Source organism: Danio aesculapii, chromosome 18 (assembly GCF_903798145.1).
Source record: "Danio aesculapii chromosome 18, fDanAes4.1, whole genome shotgun sequence".
Taxonomy (NCBI): domain Eukaryota; kingdom Metazoa; phylum Chordata; class Actinopteri; order Cypriniformes; family Danionidae; genus Danio; species Danio aesculapii.
In genome coordinates this window covers 11554028-11566651 of record NC_079452.1, presented here as the reverse complement: position 1 = coordinate 11566651, position 12624 = coordinate 11554028, and the positions used below count along the sequence as shown (strand labels likewise).

The following is a 12624-nucleotide window of genomic DNA, read 5'->3' as shown; positions in this document are numbered from 1 at the left end:
GTTTCAAATTTTTATGCCAACAAAAATATATATATTTTTAGTAATTAACAGTAATTATTGACAACCATTTATTTATTCGTTCATTAATTTTCCTTCGGCTAAGTCCCTTTATTAATCTGGGGTCACCACAGCGGAATAAACCGCCAACTTATCCAGCACATGTTTTATGCAGCTGATGCCCTTCCAGCTGCAACCCAGTACTGGGAAACACCCATACACTCACACACTACAGCCAATTTAGTTTATTCAATTCACTTATAGCGCATGTCTTTGGACTGTGGGGGAAACCCACGCCAACATGGAGAGAACATGCAAACTCCACACAGAAATGCCAACTGACCCTGGGACTTGAACCAACGACTTTTTTGCTGTGAGGTGACAGTGTTAACCACTGAAATAGGGCATCACAGTGGCGCAATGGGTAGCACGATCCCCTCACAGTAAGAAGGTCGCTGGTTCGAGTTCCGGCTGGGTCAATTGGCATTTCTGTGTGGAGTTTGCATGTTCTCCCCGTGTTCACCTGGGTTACCTTCGGGTGCTATAGTGTATGTGTGTGAATGCAGGAGCGTATGGGTGTTACCCAGTGCTGTGTTGCAGCTGAAAAGGCATTCTCTGTGTAAAACATATGCTGGATAAGTTGGCGATTCATTCCGTTGTAGTGACCCCTGATTAATAAAGGGACTAAGCTGAAAGAAAATGAATGAATGAAGTACAGAATAAATGCCGTTTTCTTCATTCTTCGAAATATATACACATAAAGATCAATTCTCGCAATGACTAGTTGCTTAATAGCATACATATTATTAACATATTGGCTGTTTATTAGTACTTATGAAGTGCATATTCTCCATGATCATATTCTACATTTCTAGTCCTGCCCAATACCTAAACTTAACTACTATCTTAATAACTATTATTAAGCAGCGTATCATGAGTTTATGGCAAAAATCAATAAGTGCATCCCAAATCACATGCTTATGAACTATTCTACGCCATTTTGTAGTATAAGTATTGTACGTAGCTCGTTCATAATGAAACTTCTTAAATCAAAAAATGCACTTTAAATACCTGGAACTTGATCAGATAAACAGAATATTGAACACTTTGTGCACTCAATCGTCGCAACCTTAAACCGAAATTCGGATGGTGCAAAATTGGGGAGGATAAAACAAAATGATTAGACATTGATAAAGCAAGCGATTGCTCCTTATTTAAAATGTCTGTACAGAGAGGTTTTGAAATTTCATTGGTCTCATGCAATCACATTTTTGGCAGTTCAGAGTTCACAAACCCAGTGTTGTGCGAAACTTGTCGCACAAGCTTTCATTTTCAGTCTGTTGCATTCACATGCGTATGAATGGATGTCAATGGGGCGAAAAGGGCAGCGTAACTGCAACTTTACTGATGTAGCAGAAGGGGGTGGAGTAATACTTTATTTATTTTGGATTGTGCAAGCAAAGTTTGTTTATGGAGATAATTGCGCCACTAGAGAATTACTATTTGGTAGTTTGGTAATTTATTTCACTAATTTATAAACTATTAAACTTCGACTTTAAAACTATTTAAATTTTCACTTCATAAAAAAGTGTTTTATTTGGGATGCAGCTATAGTTAATGGTTTGTTAAAGCATTAGTTCACCCAAAAATGGAAATTGTTATTAATTAAAATCCTCGCATCATTTCAAATCCATGAGACCTTCGTTCATCTACAGAATACAAATAAAACAATCCTGTGAAGTGTTTAGAAATGCGCATTTTTTTTATTAGGTGTTTGACATGAAGTAGGCCCTCCCCTTTAAAAAAACAAAACAACCAATAGCATTTTTTTTTTCATCACAGCTCTGCCAGGGTGAGTGGTTGAGATCAAACGCATCAAAGGAAAAGGAAATGAGAAGTGTCTTATAGAGGGCAGGGCATGTCAGATACTAGAGAGCACCTGATTGGTTAGGATTTGAAGAGATTTGATAATGTATGAGGTGACAAAGTCATTAGGCGGAAGTGACAAAGTACAAGCTTGGGATGTTTATATCAGGTTCATATCTTCTAAGTGTAAATTTTGGCACTGTTTTGGAGCACACTAGCTTATCGATATCCATAAAACTAACAAACTGAAACTAACATCTAATATTTTTCATTTTAATTTTTACGGGACCTTTAAGGTATTTTAGATGAAATCTGAGAGCTCCCTCATCCTCCATAGGCAGCAATTTTCCCAAATTGTTCAACGTTCAAAAGAATATCAAAAACCAGACTAACAAAACAGACCATTTGCCTTTAGTGGTTCAATCTGAATATTATCCAACTACGAGAACACGTTTGTGCAGGCATAAAACAAAAATAACAACAACAATCAATAGTTTCTTCTGCTCAATGTCAGTATGTTGTGCACATTCACAAATATCTCAATTTGTGTTCTGAGTAATGAAAATGTCATGGTTTTGGGACAGGATGGTAGTTAATAGGGATGCTGCAATAATATAATATTGAACCATTCGATATGACCTCCAAGGTTCAATACACATGTTTAAATGAAAACTACTGTTAAGATACATAAAAAACTTAAAAGCGCTGTTTATTTTAGTATTATCTTTGATATATTGTGTTCATTTTGTATTGTATTTAGTTTGAAGAGTTTTATTTCTTTTATTTTTATTTGACAGTGCTTTTTACTGAGCATTTCATATAATGAACTGAACCCGTGACCTAAAATGGAACCGAATAGTTAATCGAACCCTAGTAATAAATAACCTTTAAGTAAACTAACCCTCATATATAGCCAGAATTGATGAGTTTTCATTAATGTAAACTATCCCTTTCATATTGTTGAAAAAAAGAACAGCCTGAACATTATACTAAATATCCACAAAATGAAATGCTCCTCTTAAAGACAGAATTCAAATGTTTTTCTGATATTAAGTTTTACCATCCATCCATCACGTGTGCATCTCGAGTCTCTCAGCCCTGTCGCCCTTTATATACGCAGAGACATGAACGCTCCATAGAGACGACTGCTAAAGTAGATGTTGCTTCCTGTAAGATAGCCAAACCATTTCCTGTGCCAGTTAAACCCTCCTCCTCCTCCCCCATTCCCATTCTGTACTTCTCCTCGGTCCATCTGTCTCTTTACACACTTGTTTCTTTTTGCCTTAATGACTCAGGGACTTTTTGTCTGTCCCTGTAATACTCTTTCGGTTGGTTTGTGTGTGTGTTAGCAGTTTGTGTGTGTTGATGGCATTGTTCATCAGTGTGAACTTTTTAGGACATTTTCTCTTCTTCTTCTCTCTCTCTCTCTCTCTTCCCTTTCTTTCCTGCTCTCTGCTTTGTGGAATTCATGACTGTAATACAAACAGAAACGAAGAGTCAGCAGATTGACTAAACTCTGCTGGTGGAGCCCTCTCCTGGACAGTCTGATAATAAAATAAATAAATTTGTTTCGGCTTGGCTATGCAAAGACGTTTACAAATCTGTTTGCACTTTGAGGTTGAAGTACTGTAAGGGCGGGCGGGTAGGAACAAATCTTTTGGTGCATTCAAGTATGTGTGAATCTAAATCTCATTTAAAATGAATGTGCCAACGTCTTAGATGTGTAATCTTTGTGTTTGTTCTTGATTTAAAAAATAATCACACTGAAAAAAGCAGCCGAAAGTGTATCATTTCAAATATATTAAATGTGGCAGAGTAGTGTCTTTCAAAGATTTTGAAATCTGTATTTTATTCCCAAATAATCACACCGAAACGCAGCCAAAAGTGCATCATTTCAGATATTTTTAATGATGGCAGAGTAGTTTCTTTTGAAGGTTTTGATATCAGTCATTTAAGAGAGTTTTTGTGTTTGTTATTAATAATAAATGTAATATTATAGAAATAATCACACCAAAAAGCAGCCAAATGTACATTATTTCAGATATTTTTAATGTGGCTGTGTAGTTTCTTGCGCAGATTTTAAAATCAGTAGTTTAAGAAATAGGCTTTATGTTCGCCTTAATAAAAAAAGTAAATCTTTGAAAATAAACACACCGAAAAGCAGGGAAAAGTGCATCATTTCAGATGTATTAAATATGGCAGAATAGTTTCTGTCAAAGATTTTGAAATCAGTAGTTTGAGAGTCTTTGTGATTTGTTATGAATATTTTTTTTTTCAAATAATTATAGTGAAAAAGCAGCAAAATATACATAATTTTAGATGTTTTTAAAGTGGCAGAGAAATTCCTGTCAAAGATTTTGACATCAATAGTTTGAGAACGAGTTTGTTCTTAATAAAAAAGTAAATCTTTGCAAATAATCATTCCAAAAAGCAGGCAAAAGTACATAATTTCTGATGATTTTAATGATGGCAGAGTAGATTCTGTCAAAGAATTTGAAATCAGTATATTGAGAGAGTCTTTGTGTTTGGTCTCTATAATAAAAAAAGTAAATAAAAAAACCTAAATAATTACACCAAAAAAGCAACCAAAAGTACATAATTTCACATATTTTTAATGTGGCAGGGTAGTTTCTGTCAAGGATTTTTGAAATCAGTAGTTTGAAAAAAGTATTCATGTTTGTTCTTAATAATAAAAGTAAATCTTTGCAAATAATCACTCCAAAAAGCAGGCAAAAGTACATCATTTTAGATATTTTTAATGTGGCAGAATGGTTTCTGTCAAAGATTTTAAAATCAGTAGTTTAAGAAAGAGTCTTTGTGTTTGTTCTTAGTAAAACTGTTTTTTTTCTTCTAAATATTCACAACAAAAAGCAGCCAAAAGTACATCACTAAAGATATTTTTAATGTAGTTTCTGGCAAAGATTTTGAAATCAGTAGTTTGAGAACGAGTCTTCATGTTTGTTCTTAATAAAAAAGTATTTACTATGAAAACAATCACACCGAAAAGCAGCCAAAAGTGCATCATTTCTGATATTTTAATGATGGCAGAGTAGTTTCTGGCAAAGATTTAGCAGTTTGTAGTTTGAGAGAGAGTTGGTTGATATCTTTTAGTTTATTCCAATATATGTGAATTAAAATCTTCCTTAAAATGCATGTGCCAAGTTCTTAGATGTTAAAATTGTCGATTTATGTTGTGCATTTATTATAATGTTTCAGTATGTCTAATGTCTTTACATTACATTTGTATTATTTGGACAAAAAAAATTGCTTCATTTTCAAAAACTTTTTTAGTTTAATGGTTTTTAAAACCATGGATCAATTTTGTTTATATAGTTATAAAAGTATGTTTATTTATTTATTAATTTAATTATTAATTAATTAATTGAATTAATTTATTTAATTATTCATTAATTTAATTAATTTATTCATTTAAATGCACTTTGAAAATCCTGTATTTTGCAGAGAGAATACTACAGCATAAGATACAACCAGCATTTTTTACATTAATAAATTTGTGTCTCCTCCAGGTTGTAATAAACTGTCCAATTGTAAAGGGATTAAAATATAATCAGGCCACGCCAAACTTCCACCAGTGGCGGGACGCCCGGCAGGTGTGGGGACTCAATTTTGGCAGCAAGGAAGATGCGGCACTGTTCGCCAATGGCATGATGCACGCTCTCGATGTGCTCAGCTTGATCCCCGATGGAGGTAACACACACATATACACACCACCATGACACAACATTTCTGTTAATGTATAATGAATACAGTTAACACAACCTCTCTCATATCTTTAGGTTACTCCGCACGGCCCGTGTCTAATGGACCATCCCCAGAAGAGCTGGAGCAGCAGAGAAGGTACAGGCCTGGGGTCAAAATTAGACTGAGGTTTATTTTTTCCAGAATTGGAGTCATTTAAGTTTTCTTCACTCTCTGTGTCCTTGTGTGAATCGCTGAAAGACAGCGTTTCCTGGTCAGACTTTGACCTCATTTCTGAAGCACACACACTCAGTTACACACAAGCACACACTCTCAAGGGATTTACTGGTATTAACGCTGGAGTCTTTAGCTTTCCGTGAGCCCCTGAAGTGAAGGGGCAGAAGTCCGGGTCAGGCTTTCTGACTCACAAATCCTCTTCCGCATTCTCCTCTTGCTTCCATTTTCGAGACTACAGTTTAGAAATATTGCTGCCTTTTTAAATCTTGAATTTTTTTTAATGTTGACTGGTAATTAAGTAGATTAAAAATGATGAAGAGAAGTGCATAGAGGAGGAGCAGGAAGTTATACAAGTCAAACTTGGGCCCAATCCCAATTCTACCCCTTAGCCCTTCCCCTTACCCTACCCCTTATTTTGCAGGTTCACTTGAAGGGGTAGGGGTGCCCCAATTCTCTTTAGCATGAAGGCGTAGGGCTAACGCCTGATTCACACAAGGCTTCAGCATCAACGCTTGACAGAGGGCATATCTGAAGTGGGGGGTTGACACGATCATCAAAGCAGCGTGACCTAGGGATGCTCATTTCTGTTAATTTTGCCAACCGACAATATTTTATGCCAATATTTTAACATCCTAACAACAGCATACATAACAACAGAACATATTCACGCACCTGCATATTTCAACAGCATAGAAAAACAGAATAAACTAAATAAAAAGGATAAGTCAAGATTTCTAAAGTCATACAGCTCTGCATAACTTGAAGCACCATAACCTCTCCATATTTATCCGTAGTCGTCTTGACAACACAAACACTGCTGTCACCTCAACGGAAACCCCATCTCTGCTTTAATTTGATTGGAGAATGAAAAAGACGCGACTAACGTAACATGCTTTTTCTGCTCAGGGTTGACTATTTCAACTGGGAGCACGCAGCGTGCAACAGCAAAAACATGAGGCTCGCAGGGCGTATAAGACGCTTACGACCGTTTTAAACCATTCAAAAGATGCCCCTCTCAACGCAAAAAGTGCGTTCGCTGTGATCGGCCCCTTACACAGCCAAACTTTAAAAATATAGCAAATAATATTTTTTAATCATTTAACTGTAACCATTAATCGGTTATAAGCACACCCTTTCGGTTAACGGTTAATCAATTTTTTTGAGCATCCCTAGCCTCAGCCAGTAAAAATAGTCATTAATCAGCTACTGTCTCAGCTGGGGTATTTGCATAAAGCAATCTGATTGGCTGACCTTTTCGTTGGCACTTGAAAAGTTGAGAAATTCACAACTTCTGCAGCGACTAAACGCCACTAAAGCAGAGCCGTTAAACCCACAATTCAGTTCGGCAACACTTCACGCCAACCATTCAAAGTGAATGGCGTGTGAATGGGGCATAAGTGGAAGGGCTAGATAGCCCTTGAAACTGACATTTTTCAGGACCGCACTCGAAATCAAAGGGTAAGAAAATTTCCCAGATTACACCATCTACAGCGACAGCATGGCTGCACACGGAAGTAAGGAGATGCACAAATTAGTTTTTTTTTTGTCATTATTACGAATGTTTGTAACAAACAAGCATATGTTTAAATATGTTCAGAACCGCGTTCATGTTTTACCGTCATGCTTTGAAAAATGCTAATATTAAACACTCTAAATTTTGCTATCTATAATCCATAACTCCTGTATAGCAGTCCCACAACAATTACATCGGACACTCGATGACACTGGAACACTGGCCAGAAAAGTCTAGTGGCTGGAAATGACCTTTTTTTCATTACTACAGCAATAACTGCAGCAGTCGTGCTCGTCGATCTCATGTGAAGCAAGAGATCACAATGACATGATGATGTGTGCAGGTGCTGTAGTGCTGTCCCAATTTTTAGGGGTAAAATTCGAAGCCCTTTCCCTTCACACTCTGTTTCAGGGGCGAAGGGGAAGATGTAGGGGTACAAAATTAGAATTGGGATTGGGCCTAAACTCATATGAGGAGCTAGAGTTTGAAGTGCACTCTAAAATGAAAACTCTCATTGTTTACACACCCTTGTTCATCTTCATAGCACAAATGAAGATCATTTTTGAAAATCACCAGAAACTTCAACCTACAGTTAAAGGTTTTTTACATTATCAGCTTTTTTTATTTCACACATTTCCATTTAAGTTGACTTTCTTTTCTTGCTGCTTCATTAAAATAAATCAGATACTCTTCGTGCATTTAATTCAATTCAATTCACCTTTATTTGTATAGCGCTTTTACAATGTAGATTGTCAAAGCAGCTTCACATGAAAGATCATAGTAAATTGAATCCGTGTCAGTTCAGTTTTCAGTGTTTAAGTTCAGTTCAGTTTAGCTCAGTTCAGTGTGGTTTAATAATCACTACTGAGAGTCCAAACACTGAAGAGCAAATCCATCGATGCACAGCTCTACAGATCCCGAACCATGCAAGCCAGCGGCAACAGTGGTGAGGAAAACACTTCACCAATTGGCGAAAGTGAAGAATTAAAAACCTTGAGAGAAACCAGGCTCAGTTGAGCATGACCATTTCTCATCTGGCCAAACGTCTTGTGCAGAGCTGCAGTCAAGGCGCCAGAGGCTAGAAGCTGGACCTCAGCGAAGACTCGTCTGTCCCTGGAGCGTCACAGGAGTCAGTCTCATGCACTCCACTCTTCCACAACCACCACAGCAGCCGCTCTGGATACGGCCTGGTCCAGGATATGGAAACCTTGGGATCATCTCGTCGCTGGTCTTGGATCGAATCAGAGGCGCTGCATAGTCTGAGGGCCTCGGGATGAGTATCCCCAGGTGGAAATAGAGAATAAAGAGAATAATTAGCGTAGCTGCTGTTCATAGTGTATATAAACGAGATGCAGAAACCTGTGTGGAGCACATTCATGTATCATACCACTAAGTGATGCTTTACTGAAAAGATCTAGTTTTGAATTTACAATTTGATTGGGTTTAATTTTGTGGATGAGCATGTTCGTGTCATACCGCTAAATAATGCTTTACTGAAAAGATCTAGTTTTGAATTTACAATTTGATTGGGTTTAATTTTGTGGATGAGCATGTTCGTGTCCTGATGCTGCCTGCTGTTAGTCATATTTGCTGTGTTGGTTTGTGTTTGTAGCTTCAGGACCATCTGAATCAGGGGGCTTTTTTCAATGTCCATTCCTTGGTTTTTGAGGGCTTTAAAACGATAAGAGTTGGGGTCACTCATTTTTATGTGTTTGCAAAATTTGACGGCTCATTTCTCAATGCGCATGAGTATAGGATACTGGCCTAATTCTACCCTACATGCATTGCTGGATGTGTTCCTCTGTACCCTTAGGATGCTCCACAGAACTCTTCATGTAGGCTTTCAATTGGATTTTTATCCCACTTATCAAACTCATGATAGAGGTATAGCACTATAGGTTCAGTCACTGATAGGAATTTGGAAATTTTAAGCCAGATTCGAATTGGACTTTCTATTTGTGTTGATTTTTTTTTTAATGGCGAAAAAGGCCCTTCTTGCTTTCTCTTTCAGTTTATTCATAGCCAAATTTAGCTTTCCATTCGCACTTATTTTCAACCCATGGTATGTGTAGCTTGTGGCAGGTTCAACATTTGTCATACCAAGGGTAAAACTGTGTTTCTTTCCCTGACATCTGGGTTTTTTCTGGGATGTTAGGATTTTGGTTTTCTTTGGGTTAATAGTCAGAGTCCAGGGACCTCATGTATCAGCACTGCGTACGCACAAAACTATGTGTATGCCAGATTTCACGCTCACATTTGCATTTACTAACGATGAAATTAACATAAGAATGTGCATTGGTCCACACCAACTTCATGTCTGGCCTACTTCTTGTGTGTGTTTGCTTTATTTCCATTGGCGACTCCTAGAGGCAATTATGTTAAATTGCACACTACAAAGTATCTTTGAGCCGTGCAATGCCAGCTGTATGGGACAGGATCATCCGCATGTTTCGCTGGTATATAAGGTTTCCATACCATGCAGTTGAACCGCGGTAAAGTTAGTTTGACATTTGACATTCATTAGACAGTCGATTTCAATTCAATTCAATTCGTTGCTCCTGTTATAGTTTGAACCAAAAATAGGTCAGATAGGCATAAATATATGCCCTTTATGTTGCGCAAGGCTTAATTTCTCGATTAAAAAAAAAATGTAACCATAAGAATGAATTCAATTTAACCATATGAAATTATACAAAACATCCTGCTTATTGCACAAGACTCTGTTTTTGTAATTAGCACTTCATTTATTTTATAATATTTAAAAAATATCTTTTAATGTAAAAATTGTAAAAGTCAATTAAACTCTGACACCATTTGAGATCAAATATTCAAATCAACTCTAAACTTGTGTGTTGCCCACAAGTTGTCGGAGGCAACTCTCTCATCAAAGGGTGTTAGTTCAGCATTCCCTGTTCTTCTGCCTGTTCGTTCACACTTTGATGGTGCGCCACTGTTCTCCTCTTAACCTGCACCTTTACATCGGACCATTTCTTTTTGAATTCATTCACAGTGCGATCTTCAGACCCCACTTCGTTAACTGCGTCAGCTAAACTCTTCCACTCAATTTTTTTTCTTTTGTTATTAATTCTGGAGGACAAACTTCCAAATAACACAGTTTTTCCCTTTTCTACCTCCAATAGGAACAATCTCAAAATTCACATTCTGTGAAGTTTCTCTTCTTGCTTGCTTGCTTTTGCCATTGCTTTTTCATTTGGTTTTGACAAAGTGGAGTCATTACCATATTTACAAGGGGGACAAGGCAGGGAGAGGGTTTTGCGCTCAGTTTCACGTTCATTCAGATGTACAAAGAGAATATGCGTGGCATTCCGCGTACACAGAGTTTCATACATCTGAATTTTTTATCAGCTGTGCAGGATATCCAGCTGCTGCTGTAGACCCTCTTCTGTTGACGGCAGCAGCACCCGATCATCTGGAAACAGCAGAAACCCTACACTGGAGTTGTATATAGTGTGACTCTGGCTATCTGCTTGCTCTAGTAGCATTGCCAGCCAATTGATTGATGTAAATATTGAAGATGGTCATGACAGTGAACAGCCCTGATCACATCCCTTTTCTCTCTCTCACCAAATGTAATTCAAACATTAAGTTATTTCTGTAATAGTCATGAAACATGTTTTTGCTGAATGTTCAGGGTTGGTGCCGCTTTTTACATTGCTTGAAAGGATTATCAAAGGATTGGGCTTTATTTTTAACAAAGCATTTTATTAATTGTGGCTGTAAATATTTCAAAGGAAACAAGGAACCTGCTTAAGGATGTATTTTTGGTAATTTGAAGCTGGTCAAGCAAAAGACTTTGTAAATGTTCTTAATTTGTTCACGGCTCTATTGGAATCAAGAATGGAATGATGGAATATATAGGGTTTTTTTTTTTAAATACAAGAAACATGACTGAATTTTGGGGAGAATAGTGTGATCTGTATCTCTAAATAATCTTTATTTTACATTAGCAAGTTAGCAATTTAATGATTGAAGGTTTTTTTTTAAACATCTCTCTTTCAGTCTCTTTCTCTCTCTCTCTTGTCTGTGTTTTGGTTATCTGCCTTTGATAAAGTCTCTACATGGAGCCAGTGGACTCATGTCTTGACTTGACTCAAATGCTTTGAATGGCTTCGAGAGAGGCTTGACTTAACTTGAAACTTGACATTGCAGTCTTGAAGATGCCACAGTATGCATACTGCTGGTAAATGTTACATAAATGTGTACTGAATGAAATGTATGCGTATGTACATATACATAGGGATTATATTTTCATATAATCCGTTGGAAAAGATGTAGCTAGCACAATTTCACTGCATGTCTACAGTTTTGTTATTTAGATTACACTGTATCTTTTATTCATTCATGTTCGAGATCCTACAGAAAAGGGAATCTGTTTCAGTATTTCCAGTATTATTTTATGCCTTTTTATCCTAATACGGTGGCCGGGAGAACTTAAAGTGCTGCAATTTAAGAAAACACATGCGATTACAAAAAAATTCCAGCAAATTAAGAAATTATGTTCATCTGTTTGACAGCACATGTGCTGCAAATTCTCACAAAACATATACATTAAAATTTGTGCTGCATTTTTCCACAACACAAACAAATTAATAAAACACGCTGCATTTTCAAACAATGCAAACAATTTACGAAAACGCACTGCAACACTTGCAAAAACAACAGAAGAAAGTGGGAATGTTTTAAGGGGACCCAAGTTTTTTTTTTGTTTCTTTTAACATCCCTGATTCTCTAGTCATTTCTATTTTATTAGCCTAAATAACCATAACCTAAATAGCCGTTTTCGTCACATTTTAGGGTCCCATTGAAACATTTCCATTGTGTTCCCTGCTGTTTGAAAGTGTTGTAAGGAAATGCAGGTGTTTTTGTAAATTGTTTGTGTTGTGAGAAAATGCAGCATGTTTTATTAATTTGTTTGCGTTGTGAGGTTTTGCAGAACATGTGCTGCACAGCAAAAGTCAAATTTACTCGGTTTAGTACGGTGGCCGGGAAGTGCAAAACAATATTACAAAGTGTGAAACACTTTTACAAAGCTCGAGACAAATTTACATTTTGAAAAACATTTTTACCTATCATAAGACACAATTACATAGGAAATTTTTTTTACAAAGGACGAAACTAATTTACATTTTAGAAAAAAATTAACTAAACGCAAAACACTTTTACAAGTCCCGAAACAAATGTACAATTACAGATACTTTACGGAAAGGGAACGTACCACACACCGGAAGTGACGTAGTATGTACCACACACCGGAAAAGTTCAGCTCGTGTGTGACTTTGTAGACGCAGGTT

General features: G+C 36.8%; 1 protein-coding gene across 2 annotated transcripts in view; it reads left to right on the top strand.

The window, feature by feature from the left end:
* Window positions 1-12624, top strand: part of vaspb (vasodilator stimulated phosphoprotein b) — a 115857-nt gene that overhangs the window by 62353 nt on the left and 40880 nt on the right. For both annotated transcript variants that reach the window (XM_056478057.1, XM_056478055.1), the window contains exons 3-4: window positions 5391-5571; window positions 5661-5721. In XM_056478057.1, the coding sequence (XP_056334032.1) occupies window positions 5391-5571; window positions 5661-5721 (242 nt within the window). The remainder of the gene's footprint in view (window positions 1-5390; window positions 5572-5660; window positions 5722-12624) is intronic.